The sequence below is a fragment of the Musca domestica genome, unplaced genomic scaffold (genome assembly GCF_030504385.1).
Source record: "Musca domestica strain aabys unplaced genomic scaffold, Musca_domestica.polishedcontigs.V.1.1 145, whole genome shotgun sequence".
Classification (NCBI taxonomy): Eukaryota; Metazoa; Arthropoda; class Insecta; order Diptera; family Muscidae; genus Musca; species Musca domestica.
The window spans coordinates 393326-419174 of NW_026712200.1; the positions used below are offsets into that span (position 1 = coordinate 393326).

Below are 25849 nucleotides of genomic sequence, written 5' to 3' on the forward strand. Positions count from 1 at the left end.
GGAACATTAATAAGATTATAAAAAAAATTGAAACAAATGAATAACGCAAATCAACCAGCCCTTAACCCAGCGCAAAACAACATACAATTACGTACGCTAGACATCAATCCCCTTACATATATTGAAAAACTAAGGGAATTTGATGGGAAGAAGGAAGACCTCACAACATTCATAACAAATGTAGATGACATAATTCCTACATTAATGTTATACAACGAACAAGCTCAAAGAATGTGTATGAACATCGTAAAATCAAAACTAACTGGAAACGCCAGAAGAGCAATGGAGGTTCATCCCCATTTGACCCTTTGGACTGACATAAAAGCGATGCTAAATACCAACTTTGGTGGCTTTGCCACTGTGGACCAATTATATCAGGAACTGAGAGCAGCGCAGTATAAAGGAGATACTATGGATTTCTACAACCACATCCAACACAAACTAGCAATTCTTAACCAAAAATGTGGTCAGGAGAATCGATTGGATGAAGTCGATAGGAATATCCAAACTGGTCTGAAGACTTTTATAACACGTCTTCCAATCCATATGAGGACTGTATTATGCGCATTAAAACCACAAAGTATGGAGGAAGCTTTGCATGAATTGAGCTCTGCGGGATTCCTGAACAACGAAAAGAAGAAGGACAAACCACAACCAAGTCCCCAACAGCAACATTGGCAACCAACGATAATGCAGCCACATTACCAACAACAACAACAACATTGGCAACCAAAAATAATGCAGCCACATTACCAACAACAGCAACATTGGCAACCAAGGATAATGCAGCCACATTACCAACAACAACAACATTGGCAGCCGAGAATTGTACAACCAAATTTCCAGCAACATGGATCGCAACAACCTTACTACAAGCCTCAGCAACCACAAATCAGACAACAGCCTCCAACATCATATCAACAAAAGCATGAATCAATGGATGTTGATGCATCTCAACAATCAAAAAGGCAGACACACCACCAGGAGCAGAAATCATGTAAGAATTTAGAAGGTATTAACAATAAAATAGAGATAAGCGAAATGTATCAAGATGATTTGTATCAAGACAGTGTATATCAGGATAATAAAGAAGATCAATACAGTTCTGAATATGAGTATGGTACTAATGAAAATTTTGAAGCCAAAGCGGAAAATTTTCGGTTAGTTCCTTACAAGGAGCCACCGGACTTCCCTATATCATACTCAAAGGAAGATCAAGGAAAACAAGATTATTAATTGACACGGGTTCCACAGAAAATCTAATATGTAAAGATCATTGTCCTCCACAGTATATAAAAAATTCTCACACTCCAATATACATTAAAACTGCAGCAGGTGTCATTACGGTTGACCGCAATGCCCATTTTCCAAAAAATTCTATTAAGATTCCCCTTAATTCAGGTACAACATTTAGGGTGTATACCTTTCACAAATTCTTCGATGGAATATTAGGCAACCAAACATTACAAGAAAATTGTTCTGTAATTGATTATAGGAAAAAAGAAGTAAGTATTAACGGTCAAAAGTTCAGGATATATTTTGAAGGAGATTCTGAAGATGACGAATTTTCACTACAAACATTGCCAGAACTCCATCATATTAACATACTAGGAATTACTGAGCAGCTAAGGACAGACCACCTAAATACAGAAGAAAATCAGAGCTCCAAAGATTAATAACTAAATATGAAAATGCCTTTTACCATCCGGGAGATGATCTGACCTTTACCAATGAGATAAAGCACAAGATAGAAACAGGAGATCATGGCCCTGTATATACGAAATCATATAGGTATCCAGCAATACATACTGAAGAGGTAGATCGACAAATGAATGAAATGCTAGAACAAGGTATAATAAAGCATAGTTCATCTCCATATAATTCTCCTATCTGGGTAGTACCCAAGAAGGAAGATAAAGTAGGAAACAAGGAATGGAGAATTGTTATAGACTATAGAAAATTGAATGCTATCACTGAAGATGATAGATATCCAATACCAGTAATTGACGACATACTAGATAAACTAGGTCGAGCTAACTATTTCACAACATTGGACTTAACAAAGGGATTTTATCAGATTGAGGTAGATCCAAAAGATAGGGAAAAAACAGCATTCTCTACAACAAATGGACATTATGAATTTATAAGAATGCCATTCGGTCTAAAGAATGCTCCGGCAACTTTTCAGCGAATGATGAACAACGTGCTCAGAGAGCATATAAACAGGATATGTGTGGTATACATGGATGATATTTTAGTATTTTCGACTTCATTACAGGAGCATATGGAAAACTTGGGAAAAGTTTTGAAAACATTAGAAGTTGCAAATCTAAAAGTATCCTTAAATAAATCAGACTTCTTGAAAAAAGAGACTGAATTTTTAGGACATGTAGTGACTAATAATGGGATAAAACCAAACCCGAATAAAATAAGATGTATTAAGGAGTTCCCCATACCAAAAGATGTTAAGGAAATACAAAGTTTTCTGGGATTAACGGGTTATTACAGAAAGTTTATCCCAAGTTATGCAAAAATTGCAAAACCCTTGACCATGAGACTTAAAAAAGATGCAATAATTAATACTGAAGATGCTGACTATGTACAAGCATTTAAGAAGTTACAACAGATTCTGATGTCCGATATGGTACTTCAATACCCGGATTTTGAAAAGAGTTTTACTCTGACTACCGATGCTAGTAATTATGCATTAGGAGCCGTCCTGTCACAAAGCAATGGACCAATAGCGTTTGCTTCACGCACTTTAAAACCGTCATGAGATTAATTATTCCACAGTTGAAAAAGAATTACTTGCAATTGTTTGGGCAGTTAAGCAATTCAGACATTATCTTTACGGTAGGAAATTCGAACTAAGAACCGATCATAAACCCCTTATATGGCTGGCAAATCTTAAGGACCCTAATTCCAAACTAATCCGTTGGAAAATAAGGTTAAATGAATACGAATTTGACATCAACATGTAGAAGGAAAGGATAATAAAGTAGCTGATGCTCTCTCAAGAATTAGAGAAGTTAATGCAATCACAGCTAAAGAAAACATAAATGTGAGATATGTAATAAAATGTTTAGTAAGAAGAATCTGCTTAGGAAACATTTGGATGAACATTTAAAGAAAAGACCACCTTCACCTACTTCTACAATACACAGTGCTGACGAAGATGGCCATAATTTCTTTAAGATATCAGAGAAACCTCTTCAGCACTACAAGAACCAAATAAAAATTGACAATTCCAAGGACAATAAGACGACACATGAACGGATATTTGATAAGAATAGGAAAATATACGCTTATGAAACATTCGACGACGAATTAATATCACGAATATTGAATGAAGCCATGGAAAATAATCTTTCAGCATTGTATTGTGAGGATACGGAAATTTTATTGAAATTACAGGAAAAATATAAAACCACAAAAGATAATCCTTTAAATACAAAACAATTTGAAATCATATTAACAACTAAATTTCTGCAAGATGTTAGATACGAAGAACTCCTAGAAATCATAAATAGACACCACCGATTTGAAAACAATCATCCAGGAATAGATAAAACATATATTGAATTAAAAGGAAATACTATTATCCGAATATGAAAAAGGAAATTGTTAAAATTATAAATAACTGCGTTATATGTAATTTCAAAATAGAAAGAAACCCCGTCAAATTACCATTCGAGAAAACGGAAACACCACATGGACCTTATGTTCATTACCACTTGGATATTTGGTATCTTAATAACCAAATATTTTATTTGACCATGATTGACAAATTTACAAAATATGCAGCAATGGAAGAATTATCTGACAAAACACCATTACAGGCTATAAAAGCTGTAAATAAATTGTTCCTCATCATGAAGAAACCCCAAAAGATTACTATGGATAATGACCCGACGTTTTCTAATCCAGTATTTACGGGACACCTTGAAGATAATGATATTCAGTATCACTTTACAACACCTCATAGACATACTGGTAATTCGGACATTGAACGTTTTCATAGCAGTTTAAATGAGAATATTAGAATATTAAAAATTAGGGAGGAAAATAATGATGTAGCATACAACTATGATTTACCTTTGCAGGCATTACAGGCATACAACAATAGTTTACATCTTTCTACGAAACAGAAACCCATTGACCTTCATTTTATAACTCAGATATTCATATGGAAAAAGTTTATAATGAAATTGAAACAGCAAAGGAAAAGATGTTAAAATACAGAAATAAAGAAGAAAGGATGAAGATATTAATCCTAAATTTGGAAGAACAGCAATCCCTCATAAGACCGAGGCTAAAATAAAACAGTTGACTACACGGAAAATTAATGACAAAAATATAAATTAGATAACCGAAATACAATACTTCATAAAGACCAGTTCATTAAAAGGAAATGTCTTTCCAGGTCTCTGGAAGTCCTTGCTGGCGATTTTCTTGATGATATCCCCAGTGGTAGCGCAGAAGCTCGAGGTAGTCGATTTGAATAAAGGCAACGGATATGCAATGATACAACTTAATGACAAAATGTTAATAGATGACTATATTAAAATTCTTCACATATTTAACACCACAAAATATATGGATTTTTGAATGAATTGGGAGAGGAAGTTTCGCATATTAATGATTCATTTTTATCGCATGAAATCGAGCACATACATTTACGACTTAAAAGTATTATTCCCCATCAAGCTAGAAATAGAAGAGGTTTAATTAATCTTTTTGGTACAGGATTAAAATATCTATATGGTACAATGGATAATAATGATAGAGAAGAGATTGAAAGACAATTGCAAAATTTGGAGAAGAATGAACATAATATAATAACGCAAACTAATAATCAAATACACATAATACACAATTTGACAATCAATTAGCTAACTTAACAAAATTATATAATGACCAAACAAAACTGTTGATTAAGAGCATGTCAAACGTTAAATCAATTAAAGATAACACAGCAAAAGCTGATAAAGTTTACCGTCTTAAATACCAAATTGATCATATGGGCAAATTATTAGATAAAGTAAGAGACCTAATCTTGGCTTCCAAATTAAATATTCTCACTCGAGATATCCTGAGTGATGAAGAAATTAGAATATATAATATAACCATAGATAAAATGAAAGAAATTAAGATGAATTTAGCCCTTTACAAAATAATATAGTATTTGTCTTAAAAGTACCCCAATATAATCCTAAAATATTCCAAGAAGTATATATTCAACCAATACCTAATAAAGAAAAAATGCAAATTAATATTGCAGAAAAATTGTATATCACAAAAGATAATAAAATTTATTATGATGTTAATGAAACACCAAATCTAAGGGAAGTTGAGGATGATTGTATATCCAATCTGTTTAATTATAAGCTCATGAAATGTCATTATATACAAAATACTAAACCAAAAGTTGTCGAAATTGGCTTAAATATTATAATTGCTATAAATACTAATCAAATTGTTATCATACATGTAACAAATACCCATTAAAATTATCTGGAAATCACATGCTGATCATAGAAAATTGCAAAGTAAAATTGGACAAATGGTACAATAAAGTAATGTTTCAAAACATGTTAATAATTCCAAATCCCTACAGAGACATGCATATGATAAATGATTCATATGATTCTTTAGAGGAAATACAGTATCATCATATTAAAAATACCGAATTCATATCAGAAATAAAATTTGAACAGAAAGTAACTAATTACACAGTAATAGTCTTGACAGCTGTAATTATACTTATTATAGCATTGTATCTGTATGTAAAATATAGATCAAGCACAGTAAAAGTAAAAGTAACTATGCCCTTCCCCTCAGCTCCTTTGGAACACGGAAAGAGTCTTCGTCCGGGGGTGTTATAACCCAAACCAAAATGCCTTTCCAATGACTTGGCAATATATTCATATTACAATTATCGTATTCATATTACAATTATCGTACCATCTGTCATTTAGAAAAAAAAGCCACACCCTTCTTGCAAATCACACAATCGATCGTATTTCAAATCATACGATCGAATCAAAAGACCAATAAATAATCATACGATGTATCTAGAATTAAAATAAACAATTATGTATATTGCACTCATTTACAAATAAAGATTAAGTTCTATTCCAGCAGAAAACTTTAATTGACGTGTTATTTTTTAACGCGAGTTTCGCCAAAGGGAGGAAACTCACTTTAGTTTTTAAAAAATATAATACTATTAAGAATGATTATAATTTATATATATTATATATATATATATATATATATATATTATATATATATAAAATCAATTGTGGTTCGTTGGTAATGGAATCAGTTGAGACGGCTGGACCGATTTGCATAATTTTTTGTACAAACGTTCGTCATACCACAAGTTAGGTTCTTTAAGAAAAAAAAAAATATTGACCACGCCTACTTTTACGCCCACTATTTTGATTTATCTAAAATCTTTATATTTGCCAAATAATGAGGATATCGGTTTGATAATTATTACAGGAGATACTGTTGACTTTCCATCCAACCCTAAGTATTTATTTGGGGCAGAGGAACTGACCACAACTACTTTTAATCTATATATATAAATCAATTGTTGTTCATTGGTAAACGAATCAGCTAAGAACGGCTGGACGGATATGAATATTTTTTTTAATTGTCGTCCTACCCCGAGTTTGGTTTCTATGCAAAGAAAAAGTGACCACGCCACTTTTACGCCCATTTTTTCGATTTACCTAAAATCCTAAATGTTTCAGAATGCCTTATGAAATTGAAAATTCTTCCTAAAAAAATCGAGAAATTTTGCATATATTCAATACAATTTTGATTGAAAAATACTTCTCAAAGCATCAAAACATTAAAATCTCGACGTACTTTTAAATTGGGGCTATGCATAATGGGGAACAACAGTAAATTAAATTGTAAGCAGTCATATACAACGTAATCTTGACTCTCCCTCCAAGCCACACCCAGTTTTTTAGATCTATGCGTAAAAATGTAAAAAAGCATAGTAAAACTTCAGTTGAGGATGACTGGTCTGATTTAACTCATATTTTCTTTTGGTTATTTGTAATTACACTGGAAACGTTTTCAAGAAAGAAAATTTTGAGAAATGTTTCTAGAAAAATTGCAGAACTCAAATTAACTGTTCTATTTGGATATGAAATTTTGTGTAGAATTGTTTCAGAATGGCTTTTGAAATTAAAAAATCCTATTGAAAAACCTCGAGAAATTTTGCATATTTTGTGTACATGCCGTTACATGTTCAATTTTGATTAAAAAATATTTCTCGAAGCATCAAAGCATTTAAAAGCTCAACGTGCTTTTAAATATATATTGCCGGTATTGATTTCACAATACTCAAAACATTAAATGTCAATTTACAGTTCATTCGGTAGAAATTGTAACAAAAACATGTCATAATTTAATTGACAAAGATTTCTACTTTTTAATACAATAAACCGATGAAACCTTATTTTTGATAGTTAAAGTCATATTTCCAGGATTTCTATTTAGAAATTACTTTCGATCCTGTGGTCGGAAACTTCAAAAAATTGACTAGATATTGAAATAGTCCATCCAATGCAAAATTCATTAGGACTTTAATTAGTGAACTACCGAATATGAAGAGGCAATGTAATATGCGTACTACACAAAACAGTGGAGCGAATTGAAAATTTGGTAAGAAAAGTAATCATATCATTGGAAAATTCTTGCGAGCCCTTAAACGAACCCGTAACCTTAAATCACAGGTAACTTCATACGGGCACTATGGGCTATCGCTGCACCCAAGACAATCATGAGGTTGGTAGATAAGAATCTTTTAAGGGGTGGGGTTCCCGGGTCAAACTTTTTAGGGTCCATTTTATATAGCTTAAACATACGCAAAGGGCCTCAAATATTTTCCTCTATACTCCGCAAAAGTTAATGCAGTCCTATGGGTTACATAAAGATTCATTTTGTACAAAATATGTTTCAGGTTGGTATGCATTGCCCCTTTTTAATTCCTTAAATGTTGGTAATTTGAGATTTTAGAAAGAACAAAACATTCTTTCAAATAATTATAAATATTGGACCAAGCTTTGGTATAACCCTTGTATGAAGGCATCCACTAATTTCAATTATTTCCAGGGTCATGGTCACATTGTAGGTCACATCTTCGCGGAAAATTTTCAATGTCAATGTTTTGGCGCTACCTATATAAGGTACCCCCTGATTTTATTTATTTCGAGGGTTTTGATTATATTTTGAATCGATTTGGCTTAAAATGTGTGTTTAGGCTACTTTGGGGGTAGAGAACCATCTTACATGGGACTATTATAAACAATTGGTGTATACAGTTTAATATATGTGCTATATTATTTACGTGAACCTATATTGACATTTTTGAAATGCATATTTATTTCTCTTTAGATGAGTCATCATTTATACTAAAAATTGTGCCACTTTTGTGAGCCAGATCTGTGAATTACCATGCTTTAAAAACTATGCGTTAAAGACTAAAAAACAGAACAGAACAAAAACTAAAACTACGGGCAACGCGGTCTGGGACAGGTGTACTTGATATTTTGGCGATATAAATATATATATATATATATATATATATATATATAATAATAAGTACACCGTGTTTTATGTTCATCGTCGCAACGTACGTTAAGTTTTTAAGTAAAATATGGCAACTTTGCACCATTCCAACATATATATGGCAACTATGAATCAAATATATAGATTAAAAAGTAGTTGTGGTCAGTTCCTGTGCCCAAATAATACTTAGGGTTGGATGGAAAGTCAACAGTATCTCCTGTAATAATTATCAAACCGATATCCTCATTATTTGGCAAATATAAAGATTTTAGATAAATCAAAATAGTGGGCGTAAAAGTAGGCGTGGTCAATATTTTTTTTTTCTTAAAGAACCTAACTTGTGGTATGACGAACGTTTGTACAAAAAATTATGCAAATCGGTCCAGCCGTTCTCAACTGATTTCATTACCAACGAACCACAATTGATTTATATATATATATATATATATATATATTGATTTATATAATATATATAGATATATATATATAGTATATATATATAATATATATATATATATATATATATTATATATATATATATATATATATATATATATATATATAAATTGTTTCAAAATGTCTTTCATTTGTCTTTCTTTCAAAATGTCTTTTGCAAAACATTAAAAATCTCGACGTAACTTTTAATTGAAGCTATGCCTAATGGGGAATAGAAAATCTATATATATATATATATATATATATATATTATATATATATATATATATATATATATATATATATATATTATATATATATATATATTTTATTTTTTTTTTCAATTATATTATATATATATATATATATATATATATATATATATATATATTATATATATATATAGATTTTCTATTCCCCATTAGGCATAGCTTCAATTTAAAAGTACGTTGAGATTTTTAATGTTTTGCAAAAGACATTTTGAAACAATTCTACATAATACTCCATATCAAAATTGTCTGTAATTACAAATAACCAAAAGAAAATTTGAGTCAGATCGGCCCAGCCGTCTCAACTGACGTGTTACTATGCTTTTCTATGTTTATTTTTTTTTTTCATATAGCTTTAAAGAAGTAGGTGTGGCCAGTTCTTCCGGCCCCATACAGATACCTATGGTTGGAGGGAGAGTGAAGATTATGTCGTATACTAACTGTAGAATAGACATCTTCATAATTTTGGCACATTTTAGATAAATCGAAAAAATTGGCGTAAATTGGGCGTGGTCACTTTTTCTTTGCATAAAAACCTTACTCGGGATGGAACATACATTTAGAAAAAAATTATAAAAATTGTTCCAACTGTTCATAACTGATTCAATTACCAACGAACACAATTTTTCTCTATATATATAGATAGGCGTGGTCAGTACCTCAGCGCCCAAACAAATACTTAATGCTGGGGGGAAGTCAACAGTATCTCGTGTAATAATTTTTAAATCGAAATCTTCATTATTTGGCAAATATAAGGATTTTAGAAAAATCAAAATAGTGGGCGTAAATGTAGGCGTGGTCAATATTTTTATACCCTCCACCATACTATATTAATTTTGTCGTTCCGTTTGTAACTCCTCGAAATATTCATGTCAGACCCAACAAAGTATATATATTCTTGATCAGCGTAAAATTCTAAGACGATTAAGCCATGTCCGTCTGTCTGTCTGTTGTAATCACGCTATCTTTCGAACAAAGTGAAATAGAAGGCTAAAATTTTGCACACATGTATATTTTGCCAGTAGGCAGGTTAAGTTCGTAAATGGGCCATGTAGGTCCAAGTTATCATATAGCCCCCATGTAACGATACCTCCCGATATTCGGTATTTTGATGAGTTTAGCGACATTATTCACCGGAATTGTTTCAAATTTGGCACTTGAAGTTCCTAATGGATACTAAAGCCTAAGACAGAAAATAATCTGTGTAGGTCCACGTCTTCGTATAGCCCCTACATAACGGTACCCCCCGATATTCGGTATTTTTATGATTTTAGCGACATTGTTTACCGGAATCGTTTCAAATTTGGTATTTGAAGTTCGTAATAGATACTGCAGCATAAAACAAAATGGGCCATGTAGGTCGACGTCTTCGTATAGCCCCCATGTACCGTAACCTCCGATATTCGGTATTTTGATAATTTTAGCGATATTATTTACCGGGATTGTTTCAAATTCCGCATATGAAGTTCGTAATGGATTCATACAAATTCGGAATTGTCTCCTGTCCGAAAAGGATAATATCCAAAAAATCGCGTAAAAATGTGATATATTAACATTTTCATTTTGACTTTGGAAATGTACAATAGTAATGTTTTATTTTGCATAATTTTTTTCAATTTTGACTTACTTTTTTCTAATGTACATTTGTAGCGTTTTTTATATTTTATTTTTGAATTCGAATATTAATACCAATTAATTTAATTGACTTGATTTCTTGAGAACTGAAATTGATGGCGGGTTAAATGTAAGTGTAGTACCGAATTATGTGGTGGCGAAACGGAATAGATGATATCGAAATAATTTAACGCTAAAAAATCACAAAAAAAGAGATCTCATAGCAAAAATTCTCAAATCGGGAAAAATTCGAAAAAAAAATTCAATGGAATCGAAAGTTCTATTGACAAACATTTGCTGCAAAAAATCAGCGAACAAGTTGAAGATTTTTTCAATTTGTTATTCTTCTTTGTCAAAATAAAGAATAATTTTTCACTATATATAATTTTTTACCAAAAAAATGAAATAAATGCGAAATACGATGTAAACTGACATCTACCTTTCAACTCCAGGGCCTACATCGTGGTTCAGCTGGAAGATGCGAACACATTTAAACAAACAAAACTGACCGAAAAAGCCTAATGAGGCTCATTTCAAAGCGTGGACCTACTTCTTTCATGTGACAATAATCCGTCCAATGAGAGCTCAAAATGCAAAATTCTTTGGGAGTACAATCAGTAAAATACCAAATATAATGGGTGGAAAATATAAAGGGTGGTAGAGCAAATGGGACTTTTAGTAAGAAAAGGATTTCTATCCTTCCAGAAATTCTTCGCAAACATTCAAGATACCTTAAATCACTTTTGCAGGTAATGATATTGAACACAATTCACGGATAAGGGTACAACCCGATTTCATATTTATATAACCATCGTATGATTTAAGCTATTTTTGGGGTGTTGGCCACTTTTTTCATTTTTCGGGCCCTTATTTGGCATCTTTGTTTCAAAGGGGGTAGAGGACCTCCTCGCATAAAACTTGAAATTTTCGGAGTAGGGCCCATATTGGTCTTGACCGCATTCATTAATTGATTTGGCTAAAAAATTGTATTTATGCTACCCTGGGGTAGGGAACCATCATACAAATAATTTCCACATAGGAATTTATTTAAGTAAAGTCTCCACATTGGAGTATCCCCAAGTCCACTTTCACATCTAATGTGTGGTCAGAAAAGAAAATTTTGTATTCTATTGAATTTGTAACCCCCAAGAGAATATTGGTTGGGAAGGTAGATTTGGGATGTACAACTATATGAAATAAATTGTGAAGACATCAAAAATTACAAATATAAGAAAGTAGCACGGGATCGAATATTTGTTGAATCGTCATTGAGTTATACTATGATGAAAAGTATGGACTTATGGGGTCTCCAACTTACAATTTAAATGGCAAATAAAATTAATTCCCATCTTACGACAATAGGTGTAAAATAGTAATTATATTTGACTATTCTGAAATCATTCTGCCCTCGATTATGAGGTGGATAAAACTGTTTTTACTTATTTAAATCACGCGAATTTTTTTCGGTTTGATATGCTATGTTGATCTGCGATATTTTTGATTTGTCCTCTATTTGTCATCTTGGATTATAAGGGGTAGAAGAAACTTTTCAATGTAGGTCGATGTTTCGGAGAAGTGCCCATATAAAGGTACCTCATGATTTTACCATAATTCAAAGGATTTGGCTAAAAATGTGTATTTGGGGGGTGAAAATCAACATATCTACAAATTTTAGAATTTTCGCCACGTAATAGTAGCCCCTCAAGTCCACCTTTTGCGAACAAACAGACCGACATGGTTAGGGGGACTTATGAGGACTCTAATGCACAATCTTAAATCATTCAGCCCTCAATTATGAGGTGTACAAAAGACAGTAAATTCCAAATTACTGCTGATTTGACTGGAAAATTTGTTACGATTTTTACCATACGAAAAATTAAATTGATACCTTACATGGGGATAAGATTGATATATACTTTTTAATAGATTTGTACATCCACACATTTGAAGTCCTCGGTTTAAATATTGAAGCCCACGGCTTAAATATGGGTAAAGGTATTTTAAAACAATTCAATCGGCCAGTACGTGAACACTTATATCAGTCATATCTGTGAATAATTATGCTTTGACAAATATGCATAATAGACAAAAACTACGGGATATGGATATTTTTTTTTAAATATTCGTTCTACCCCGAGTTAGGATTTTATTCAAACAAAAAGTGACCACGCCCAATTTTGCGTCCATTTTTTCGATTTACCCAAAATCCTAATATTTGCCAAAATCTCGAAGATATATGTTCCACAGTTAGCATGTGACGTAATCTTGACTCTCACTCCAACCTTAGTTATCTGTTTGGGGTCGGAGGAACTGCCCACACCTACTTCTTTAAATCTGTATGTAAACAATTTTAAAAAGTATAGTAACACATTAGTTGAGAACGGCTGGGCCGATTTGACTCAAATTTTCTTTTGGTTATTTGTAATAACAGTGGAAACGTTTTCAAAGAAAATGTGAGAAAAGCCTCTATAAAAATCGCGGAACTGAAAAAAATGACTTTTCCATTTTGATATGGAGTTTTGTGTAGAATTGTTTCAAAATGCCTTCTGGGATTTAAAATTCTTATTAAAAAAACCGAAAAAATCGAGAAATTTTGCATATTTTCTATACATGACTAAAAAATACTTTTCAAAGCATCAAAACATTAAAATCTCAATGCAATTTTAAATTGAGGCTATGCCAAATGGGGAACCAATAGTAGCCAGTTATTTCCGGTATTGATTTCACAATACCGAAAACTTAAATGTCAAGTTACAGATACTTCGGTAGAAATTGTAACAAGAACGTGCAAAAGGATTAATTTTTAGTGGCATTATTATACCTAAACGAAACTGATATATTCCAACTTCCTAGGGATATTGTTATTTAGGGATATTGCCTTTATTGCGATTTCAACGAACGGCCGCATACACAGACAGATATAGTTTAATCGACTGGTAAAAACTAAATACCTTATAACATGATCTTCTAAAAGTTACGAATTCTAAAATTTGGATTTGGAAAATATTGCTAAGACTGATAATTGAGAATTGAAAATTTAATTAAATACGATGATATAACGAATATAAAGAGGTACTGGGGAATACAAAATAAATCATAAAGTGGACTTTTGTTGTAATTTTCTGACAAATGATTTATAACCTGAAAAATGCTTTTGAGCCCTTCAAAATACCTAAAATTTAGAGCACATTTGGTAGATGAATATTGGGAGAACAAATATATTCCTTTCGTAACATCAATAATCCTAAGAATAATATGTGCTAATTCTGAAAGACGCATATTACATTTCGTGACCTCTATCGTAATTGCCAATGGTAAATGAAGAGGCTCACGGACATAATTAAATCAACAAAGATTTCAACTTTTTAAATTCTTTATGAGGTCCCTAACTTTTATAAATAGATGAAACTTTATTTATGATAGTTAAAGTCATATTGCCAGGATTTCAATTTAGGAATTACTATCGATTCTGAAGTCCAAAACTGACTAGATATGGAAATCTAGTCAGTTTTTTTAGATATGGAAATAATCCATCCAATGAGAACTCAAAATGCAAAATTCATTGGGACTGCAATCAGTGAAATACCGAATATGAAGAGCACTGTTGTATGCGGACTATACAAAATAGTGGAGCAAATAGAAATTGATAGATAAAAATCTCCAAAAGGGGTTTGGGTCAACGTTTTTAGGGTCCATTTTATATAGCTTAACCAAACACAAAGGTTCTCAAATATTTTGCTCCATACTTCGCAAATGTTACGATAGAGTTTTAAATTTGATACAGTCCTAGGGGTTTCATGAAGAATCAGTTGTACAAAATATGTATCAGGTCGGTCTAAATTGATGTAGTCCCTCAAATGATGCAGCCCGTTTCAAATTCCTCAAGGTTGGTAATTTGAGATTTTATAATTATGAGAATAGGACCATGCTTTGGTGTAACCCAAAAGGTATCCGCTGATTTCGGCTATTTCCAGCGTCAATTGATTTTACCATTATTTGACATCTTAGCTTCTAAGGGGTGAAGACCTTTTCGCGGAAACTTTATATATATATATATATATACATATATATATATATATATATATATATATATATATATATATATATATATATATAACTTAATGTTTTTTCATGTTTTATTTTATCTTGTTTTATATTTCTTAAAAAATTCCTATTCGACTATATTTGAGACACGATAGTCGGTCAGAAGTTGCAATCCTTAATACCACGTTCATATTGTTATTTTATTCACGTTGATCGCTCTAAAAATTACGTACACGAATTAATACGTTAAAATCGCATGAATCGTAATTTATAGGCCGGTTTCCGGTCTTTCCGAAAGATAGAAACATGATGTTGTCGGACAAATAAATATTTTTTCATTATTACAAGTTTCATTTAACTACTGTACAATAAGCAAAATGGGAGACCATCCTCCCTTCATCTTTTAAGTTTATTGAATTCATGTTGCTATATTTTATATTGATAATATGACAATAGCAGCAAAATTTATTCAAGTAGAAAAATCGATAGTTTACGTTTTAAATTGTTTATTTTATATTGATTGACTGAATTAAAGATTTATTTCACGAAATTAATAACAAACTCGTTTTGTCTATTTTTTAACAATAATGAAGAAGTCACTGGAAAAAATGGAGTCACTTTACTATAAATTACATTTACATTTTATTGTTTTATTGAAAAATTATTTTATTTAAAAGTAATAACAAAACTGGACTAAGAGGAAAATATATAAGAACGCATAGTAGTATAATTTCCTTTGCTACTTGTTCTTTCTTGATTTTTAAGGCATTTGAACGCGCACTGACTTGAAGAGCAGAAACAATTGTTTTTTTCTTTTCAAAAAGTATTGTATCATTAATTTCACACTTTATATTATTATTTTTCTGAAAATGGTCACTTTTTAAACATATGTTTTTATTTTTCGTTTACAAATTCACTGGAGCGACAACTGTAAAATATATTTTTGTCGAAACATGAAGTCATAAAACTTTTTGCTTCCTGGTTGTAGATTATAGTCAAATACAAAACTAATTGCGCCATCACTCTGAAGTTCGACCTACGTATTCTGTGTTCTCAGTTTTAGTAACCAGGATAGGTATATATTATGAGAATTGATTTTGCTTATCTGTTGTATGTGTTAACGTATTTTGCAACCACCAAGTTTTATATCATAGGCCTAATAAATGTAAATTTGTTTTTTTTTTACAATTCATATAATATATTTTTGCCAAAAAGGTTCATTGCTATTGTATTTGTACTCATGCATGGGAAAATTTAATAGTTATATAAATTATTATTCACTTATATGATGCAATTTAAAGCGAAAAAGTTGCAATATTTACAAAAGTTACACAATAATTTATTTGTAGGTCAATTAGAGCTTTCCAGGAGATATTGTATATGAATTCTCACTATCCTTGTTCCAATGATATACATCTACGCCTTGGTTTTATGCATAAAATTCTTGGAAATTATAAGTCATCAATAAAACATTACACCCTTGCTCTCATCGATTCGTCACCATGTACATTTACAAAACAACTCAGTAAGTATTTTAAACATTTATTTGATACATTATAAATAATACTAAAATTTTTGACCAAATTTTCATAACACTCCTTTGTCTGAAAGATGGTCCTTTGTCATTCATGCCGACAGGGTTTATACCAGATTTTAAGCAAATATGGATTTGGGATGAAATTATATGATAATGTCAATCTAAACATTACTTGAAATTCATGATATTCTTTTTGTAATTTTTAATAATTGTCCTTGCGAGGGCGGTTCAGCTAATTATTTAATATTTTGTTATTTTTATCTTTCATGTTTTAATTTATTTCGACCTGGGTTTCAAATGCTAACGCTAATTGCACCACCAATTGCATATTTTTAATATAATCCCAAATATATTTTCTTTGAATGGCAAAACATTTGGATAAAAACATGTTAAAATCCCATGTCTACTAACTATGTAACAATATAAGCGTTGACATGTTTTTCAATAATTTTACTCTCTTCTCAAACAGTCATGAAATAACTATTAGTAGCTAAATAATTTTTTTTTTCAGTTTCATTCCATATTAGTTATTTAAACATTCAGCGACTAACAGCACTAAAAATACTTTAACGAATTTGGATGTTGACAATGGAAATGATGTTATGATAATATATTTGTTTGTTACTATTATGCTACAATTTTAAAATATTTTTTTTTTTGGTATTCAAGTTAAGGAATTGCAGTAAATGATTTATTTACAGTTCGTTTTCATGTCGCTCACCTTTATGAAGTTCAAAATAAGTATAAATCAGCAAAGGAGTTGTATGAACAATTGCTTAACGAAAAGGAGCTGACATTGGAACTCAAAGCTGCAGTATATAGACAATTAGGTAAGCATCGTATAGTGGTAACGTTTGAATCTTTTATAGTATTTAAATTACAGGATGGATGTATCACTGTCATGACTATTTTGGTGAAAGAAAGCAACGTGAATCGTATGCAATTCTCTGTTTGCAGAAATCAATAGAAGCCAACCCAAAATCCGGACAATCTTTATATTTGCTGGGTCGATGTTATGCCGGCATTAACAAGGTCCATGACGCATTCATTGCTTACAGAAATTCTGTAGAAAAAAGTGAAGGGAATGCAGACACATGGTGTTCAATAGGGTGAATATTTTTAAATTTATATACCACTTTCGACAAAAAAGTATTTCTATCTTAATGTTTATATTTATGTTCCATCATTTATATTTTTTACATCATAAGTAGCATTCATAATAAGTTTTACAATTTAAAATATTGTGGAGTCCATGTTCTGAAAACAAGGATCTATTTCCCTTCTTTAAATTGTTTACATCAACATTATATAATTATATGTGTACCTTCCCAAGTTCGTTAACTTCGTATTGTCAATGTTCCAACATTGCATGTTATTCAAAATAGCGAGATGTTGCACAACCTAGTGCTTTCGCATAAAACAAAAACGAAGCCGTCTTTTGTCTTAACAAGGCGATGTAAATTTCATTAACATATGATTCGTTGCACTTTTGGGCCTGGACTTCAACTCTGTAGAAGATCCTTATTTTGTTTAAATCATGCAACAATTGGTTCTGATTACTTAACAGTTTTTCACCAATTGTTTTGAATCGAAGTAAAACAACTACTTCGAAAATGTATCTTTTCCTTATAATTTAAAACAATACACACATATACAAACTTTGTTGTTGTTGTTTTTACAAATGTGCCACGCATACTTCTAGCTTAGTTAAGAAGTATTTACTGAACAGGGGAAGTGTTTTTTTCTACGTATAGTGAAAATATAAAATACCACAGTAAAGTCGGAAAAAAGACTGAGGAAAAATAAAAAAGTACAAGGATATGAGTAAGAAAGTCTACCAAAGTGAAAGAAGAGCAATGTAAGTTTTTCTCGATGTAACCCTTGTACTTAGCAGTGCTTATCGAATTCGAAGGTAATAGAAAACTAATCTCAACGTCTATTAACTTTTTGAAGATTTTAGTAGAAAGGATTAAAAACTAATAGACCTGTAGTCCTTTTGCAAGTGAATCACTTTTTCCCATCTTTGGTAATGTAAGTGACGTTGACTTCCATTTATAGTGCTGGAAAGTGCGATGATATATGCAAGCAAGCCTAAGATCTCCTCCAGAATTGGCACTGTCACCGTCGATGTGTGCTGCAACATGGCGGGAATAAAACCAAATGCACCAGATGATTTGAAAGGTTTGAAGTTGTTGATAGCCCACATGATTTTGATTTTCATCCTCAGCCGTACAGTGCCGATTACGTTGATTGCCGATCGTTTCTCAATTTGGAAAGTGAGTGCTGGCTAACAGATTGAGAGTCCATAGACCGTAGTCAGTCCACGTACTATCAAACCGCTTTATGCTTCCAATGGATTTAGGATCATTTGAAGCAAACCCATAATTTTCGTTTGGATTTTTTGATCTCACTGTTATTCTATTGAGGGGACAACCTTATATCCGTACAATGTTTGGTCTTGTTGATCCTGTTGTATAATCGTCTACTTACTTTCTAAGATTAGCTAAATGTTTGGACCACCAAACTGGTTTGAAATTTGTTGGTAACAGACAAATATTCAAAACACTTCTTCCTGTGTATATCAATAGGACAAGTAAAATTACATAGGGTCATCAACTGTCTCTGATTCCACATTTCCCAACTCTCACAAGAAACGCCTTCTCGCCAAAGTTGGCGAACACGCAGAATTTGACAAGCATTGGTCCCAGAAATGACCTCCAAACAATAGTTGACATAAGACATTAATATAGATCTGGCTACCATCATTCTAACACCAAGAGGCAAATGAGATTGAAGACTATAGAGCCTTCTATACTGAAAACGCGCACGAGACAGCAAAGTGTCAATATGACCTGAAAAATTAAGCTTGGTGTCAATGACTACACCTAAACATCTCATCTCACCCACAAGATTAACCACAAAGGAGCCAACACAGATGCACGGCATAGGAACATAACTAGGACTATTGAACAGAACAGCTTCAGTCTTAATCTAATTAACAGACAAACCATTAGAGTTATTAATGAACATAATAAAAAGCAGAGGACCAAGCACAGACCATTGTGGGACACCACACCGAAGAGCACAAACATCAGACTTATCATCTGACAAACTGACATCTTCCACCCAAATAGACGATATCAATCTACATGAAGAAAGAGGGAAACCAAAGTTGTATCTCAGCTTACAGAGCAGAAGCGTATGATCCACGGAATCAAAGACATTAGACAAGTCAAGGCCAACAAGCAAACCAACATCAGAATCATTGAGCACATCACGAATGAGATCAGCGAGGATTAAAAGATGAACCGCAGTGTTAGAACCACGCCGAAACCCAAACTGAGAACAGCTCAAACACTTATGGCCATCCAGAAACTCAACAATAGCATCTTTAATAACATGCTCAACTATATTCGACATAGCCGGCAAGAATTCCCCCTCTTCGGCACAGGCACTACACGAGCAACCTTCCACGCAAGCGGAATGTTTGGCATAATAAAAATACAATTTAAAAAATGCAAGGAAATAAACATTAATGGATCTTAATAGGTATGCCATCAACGCCTACAGCATTTGAATTAACATTCCGCAAAGCATGCAACAAATCTTCCAAATACACACAGTCAAATCTGAAGGAATCTAAACCATTGGCCCCACTAACCACAAAATCCCGAGACGAACTTAAATTACCAACACTACAAAAGTAATTGTTAACAGCATTGACATCAATAAATGGAACATCACAACCATCATCAATACAAACAACATACGACCAAACATTTCCTCATAAAATTTTCTTCTTTCATTACGCATGACAGCCTTACAGCAGTTTCTGTACGTACACAATATCTGCCTGTTGCGAACCGTAGGACGCCTACGCCTGATCTTTAACGTAACAGGCCGACCTTACCACATCCAACCCCAACTAAGCATCATATTTGGGCGAATACAACTGATGGCAGTACCGACAACGATTTTTGAAACAACAAATCAAACAAGCCAACTGCTGGTCAACATCACTCGTAAGATACAGAGGACTAAAATCAAAATTGCAACTATAATCTTCCACACCCCGTCAGTCAGTCCTATCAAAATCCAGCCAAGGCTTAAGAGGCAAGGAAAAATCAATCAACGAGGCAGTGCCACGGGCAACATCAAGGTGCGTTGGACTGGAATTGTGCACAATGGAAAACCCAAGAGATCTACTCATTAATAAAACGAAATGAGGCAACATCCCCACGAGGTAAGCAGACAACAGTAAAGAGCACCAGGCACACAAAGGACCACACGCACAACATTATTCTCCGAACGAAAAACCACCTTATATGACAAATTATCACGCACATATAAAAGTACACCTCCGCAGGGTAACAACAAGCAGCCATTTCTAGTCATCAACCTTACGATAATATCTAGACGGTCGCAAACTTTAGGTATTCAAATGACCATACGTAAGTTTACCATGGAAGCAAGAAGAGGCATGCCTCAAAAATTGAGCATCCCCAATCACAGGCCCGGGACGTAAAAATCAAGAAAAAGGCTGCATCAGTTCAAGAAGTTAGAAAAATTATAGAAAACAATAAAATAAGAATAAATATTGTATGATATTGTTACGAATATAACTTTAGATTTAAGTTAATTTAGATGAATTCCGTTAATTTAAGAATTTGAATTGTAACGTAAATTTCTACTACGCAGTTTATTTGAATAACTTCACAACAACAACTACTGTATAGATTTTTCTACATCCTTCCATTTCCTCTTTCATTTTCTATTTTGTTGCTGACGTACAATTCTTGTTAAACGTCATCATTGATGATCGCTTAATTCCTCTTTCTTTGTTACCCCCTCGCCTGTGTATGTGTTGTTGTTATTGTTCACTCAATGTAAGTTTGTATGTGTTCGTTGCATTGGTAGATTGTTCGTAATCTAGGCGTTACCAGATCGTCTAGAAACTTCTGTAGCGACAGGCGAGGCTCATATAAATAGGGGAAATGGAAAGGCAGTTAGTCAGTTGTGAATCAGATCGCGAATTGAAACTGTCGAGTAAAATAAAGTGCAAAGTAAAGTTGTGTGAATAAAATCATTGTAATAATCGTAATCCGAAAGAACCCGCGTTTTATTTGGTACGAGCTGTATTGGGAAATAAAACAACGTCTACACGGGATTAAGTAAAATCCAAGAACGTAACAATTGGTGTCGGAAGTGAGATTACGATAATACTACGATGAAGTTTAAGGATCTACGAGTGGAAGACTTGAAGAAGGAACTTAATAAATTGGAATTGTCCTCTACTGGCAACAAGGCTGAACTACAAAACGTCTGTTGGATGAGTTCGAGCGCCGTGGTATGAACATCGATACATATGAGTTTGACAGTAAGGATGAAGTGGATTTATCGGAAATGGGCGAATCTAACGGTGGGGAAGTCTCGTCAGTAGCTGCCAGGGGTGACGATTTCAGAGAAATGCTAGCCAAAATGTTTGAGGAAAATTTCAGAAGAGTCGAAGAAAATTCGAGAATAACGAACGAGAAACTCGAGTACATTACAAAAGTTATTGGAAGGAGAATGGAAACCGTGGAGGTCCAAATTAAAGAGTTGGATAAGAAAGTGCAGTCGGTTGACGAGAAATTTCTGTCCCACGACCATAGGGTTACAAATCTGGAGAAGAAAATTTCGGAACTGGAAATCAAAGGTGGTCCGGTGCGAGTTCCTGGTAACACACTAAAAATCAAACCTCCTGTATTCGACGGCTCTACGTCATTCAATGTTTTCAAGTTACAGTTCGAGACAGTGGCTTCTAGAAATTCGTGGAACGACAGCGACAAAGCGGTTGCACTACTTCTGGCATTGAAGGGCAGTGCTGCTGATGTTATACAGAGTATTCCTGTCGCTTCTAGAAACAATTATGAAGATGTTATTGCTGCACTGGAACGTAAGTACGGTGACGAACATAAACGAAACATCTACCTTATGGAATTAAGGGGAAGAGTACAGAGGGCAAACGAGACGTTACAAGACTTTGCAGCTGAGGTGGAACGTTTGGGGCTAATGACGTATCCAGGAGAGGATCACCCATTGCTGGACCGTATGAAAATCGAAACCTTTGTGAATGGCATACGTGACCCTGAAATTAAGTATGCAACATATGCGTCACCAAAAGCATCTTTTTCCGAAACTGTGTCGTTTGCCCTTGCCCAAGAGACGGCAAGAATAGTTGTTAAGCCCCAGACCCACAAGATTCGCCAACTGGAGACCGAAGGTTGCGAACCCAAATCTCTCGTTAACTCGATCGAAGACGCCATGAGGCGGGTAATAGAAGAGACAAAGTTAGTTGGGATGACTAAGCCCAGGGTTAGATGCTACAACTGCGATAAAGCAGGTCATATTGCGCGCGAATGCAGAGCTAAGCGCAAACGATCCAGGTCATCGTCACCACCTCCAACGAAAGATGGTAGAAGAATGGCCCAACAGTCCACCAATGAGTCACAGTTAAACTAAATCGAGCCAGTCCAGCGGGGCATGAACTGGCTCCCATCGACGATGGCCCCACAATCTCCATAGCAATAGTACAACAGAAAAGTCACAACCTAACAACAACTGGGTACATCAATGGTGATAAGCGAGTTCTGACGTTAGATACTGGCGCATCAAAGTCCATCGTAAGATCAGATCTGGTAAAGGGAAAAATAACGCAACTTAATGGAGTCAGACTGCGCACAGCAACGGGGGAGCCCGCGACAGTACACGGCAAGATTACCCTGAGACTAACTATTGCCAATAAATCGGAGAATTACGAGTTTATAGTTGCCGATATCGTAGACGAAGTGATAATAGGCGCAGATTTTATGATTGCCTTTGGTATCAATCTGGATATGAAAGAACGTGTGATGACCTGGTCTAACGTCGAAATTCCGTTAAACGTGGGCTACGATGAAAGTACACCCATTAGACGAAGCAATAATATGGGTACCAATGAATGGAGATTGTGGAGCCGAGAAGTTGTGGGTGGTGGAACCAGCAGAAAACAGAAACAGTAACATCCTAATAGCGAATGCCCTAGTGAAAAGCAACAAGGACGGATTAATTCCTGTTAGAGTTTTGAACCTGTCAAACAAGCAAGAGCAAATTTGCCAATTTTCCGATGTTGGACAATGCACACCAGCTGAAGCTGTAGTTAATTTGGAAACTAGCACCGAAAAGCCAGCTGCCATGGAGAAGAAGCACCTCGACGGCTACATAAAAGAGTGGACACACCAATTATCACCTTCCGAGAGGAACAAGGCTAAGCAGCTATTATGGAAATATGCCTCTACCTTTGCGTTGACAAAAGAGCACCAAGGAAGAACATCAGTGGTGAAGCATGAAATCAATACAGCAGACGCGAGACCCATTAAACAGCCTCCAAGAAGTGTTCCCCTGGCAAAAAGAGACGAGGTTCAGAAGCTGATAAGTGAAATGGAAAAGAGTGGTGTAATAGAACCATCGTCAAGTCCATGGTGCTCCCCAGTGGTCTTGGTCAAGAAGAAAGACGGAAGCACCCGATTTTGTGTGGACTACAGAAAGTTGAATGATGTCACCAAGAAAGACAGCTATCCGCTCCCAAGAATCGACGACACATTGGACACATTAGCCGTGACGTCATGGTTCTCCACCCTCGACCTGCAGAGTGGGTACTGGCAAGTAGAGATCGCCGAGAAAGATAAGGAGAAAACAGCGTTTGGCGTAAATGGGGGTCTCTGGCAGTTCAATGTCATGCCATTCGGACTCTGCAACGCCCCGGCTACATTTGAAAGGCTGATGGAGCGTGTGTTAAAAGGGCTGCAGTGGAAGTCGTGCCTCATATACCTGGATGACATCATAGTCATGGGACGCAACTTCGACGAACACATCAAGAACTTAAAGGATGTTCTACAGCAGCTTTCGTCTTCAGGCCTCAAGCTGAACCCAAAGAAGTGCAGTCTCTTCCAACGAGAGGTGAAGTTCCTGGGGCACCACGTGACGCCGGAGGGCATATCGACGGATAAGGAGTAAATTCAAGCCGTCAGAGATTGGCCGCAGCCCCGAAATCTCCATGTGCTGCGAAGCTTTCTGGGTCTCTGCACATACTACCGTCGATTTGTCCAAAATTTTGCCAACATCGCCGCCTGTCTACACCGTTTGACGCAAAAAGGCCAGAGGTTTCAGTGGGGCAACGAGCAGGAGGAGGCATTCAGAAAGCTCAAAGACATGCTATGCAGAGCCCCCATTTTGGCATACCCTATACCTGGCGGCAAGTTTGTCCTGGACACAGACGCAAGTGCGTGCGGCATCGGTGGCGTCCTTTCCCAGGAAATCGACGGACAGGAAAAAGTCATCGGGTACTACAGCCGGACATTGTCGAAACCTGAGAGGAATTACTGTGTGACGAGGAGAGAGCTGCTTGCTGTCCTTGAGTGCGTTAACACTTCCACAAATACCTATATGGCCAGCATTTCCTGCTGAGGACCGACCACGCTGCTCCCCAATGGTTGCTGCAGTTTAAGAATCCGGAAGGTCAACTAGCCCGTTGGATCGAGAGGCTCCAGAGTTATGACTTCAGAATCGAGCACAGAAAAGGCGGAAAACTCGGTAATGCTGATGCCCTGTCTCGTCGGCCATGCAAAGTAGAATGCAAGCACTGCTCAAAGGCTGAGAATAAAGAGAATATCGTTGATGTCCGACTATTGCAATTTGAGTCGGGTGAAGATTGGTCGACGGAACAACGAAGAGATCCCATTCTGGGCAAAGTAATTTCGGCCATAGAAACGGGCAAACGACCTAGTCGCAAAGAAATTACCTCCGAAAGCCCTCTTTTAAAATCCTATTGGGCCCAGTGGGACAGTCTACTTATAATAGATGGTTGCCTATATCGCAAATGGGAAAGTGAGGACGGTAAATCTCACCGGAACTTGATCGTCGTCCCAGACTCCAAAATAAGAGATGTCTTGTCGGAGTTTCACGATGGGCCAAGTGGAGGACATCTTGGCATAGCAAAAACCGCTGAAAAGGTAAAGCAGAGATTCTACTGGGTCGGCTGTCAAAAATCCATTGCCGACTGGATCGCCAATTGTGAAAGGTGCATAAGAGCTAAAGGTCCAACACGGAAGAGTCGAGGCTGCATGCAGCAGTATAATTCAGGAGCCCCTTTTGAAAGAATCGCAATGGATGTAGCTGGACCGTTCCCAACAAGCGACTCTGGGAACCTGTATGTCTTACTGGTCATGGATTACTTCAGTAAATGGCCAGAGGTTTATGCTATCCCAAATCAAGAAGCCAGGACAATTGTGGATGAAATTGGATTTGTCGCTATGGTGTTCCATCTGAGGTTCATTCCGAT

At 34.8% G+C, this 25849-nt stretch overlaps 2 protein-coding genes across 7 annotated transcripts in view; both read left to right on the forward strand.

Moving 5' to 3' along the window:
- LOC131801188 (uncharacterized) overlaps positions 1-24950 on the forward strand; it is a 66485-nt gene extending 41535 nt beyond the window's left edge. For 4 of the 6 annotated variants that reach the window (XM_059119407.1, XM_059119403.1, XM_059119406.1 and 1 more), the window contains exons 2-5: positions 16304-16479; positions 17193-17321; positions 17375-17600; positions 20310-24950. In XM_059119407.1, coding sequence (XP_058975390.1) covers positions 21841-22992 — 1152 coding nt within the window. In that variant the 5' untranslated portion in view covers positions 16304-16479; positions 17193-17321; positions 17375-17600; positions 20310-21840 and the 3' untranslated portion in view covers positions 22993-24950. Of the gene's footprint in view, positions 1-16303; positions 16480-17174; positions 17322-17374; positions 17601-18549; positions 18570-20309 lie in introns of those variants that run through there. The other 2 variants (XR_009341731.1, XM_059119405.1) reach the window with 2 other exon arrangements.
- Positions 51-5472, forward strand: LOC131801189 (putative mediator of RNA polymerase II transcription subunit 26). Its single transcript, XM_059119409.1, has 2 exons — positions 51-997; positions 4424-5472. Exons 1-2 carry the CDS (start codon positions 205-207, stop codon positions 4606-4608), a joined length of 978 nt encoding a protein of 325 aa, XP_058975392.1. The 5' UTR covers positions 51-204; the 3' UTR covers positions 4609-5472.
- Positions 24951-25849: the final 899 nt, after the last annotated feature.

Excerpts from the sequence above, each read along its gene's own strand:
- LOC131801189 (XM_059119409.1), top strand. The coding sequence starts at position 205 with ATGTTATACAACGAACAAGCTCAAAGAATGTGTATGAACATCGTAAAA. Across the intron at positions 998-4,423 it reads CCACCAGGAGCAGAAATCAT|GTCTCTGGAAGTCCTTGCTG; the intron begins GTAAGAATTTAG and ends ATGTCTTTCCAG.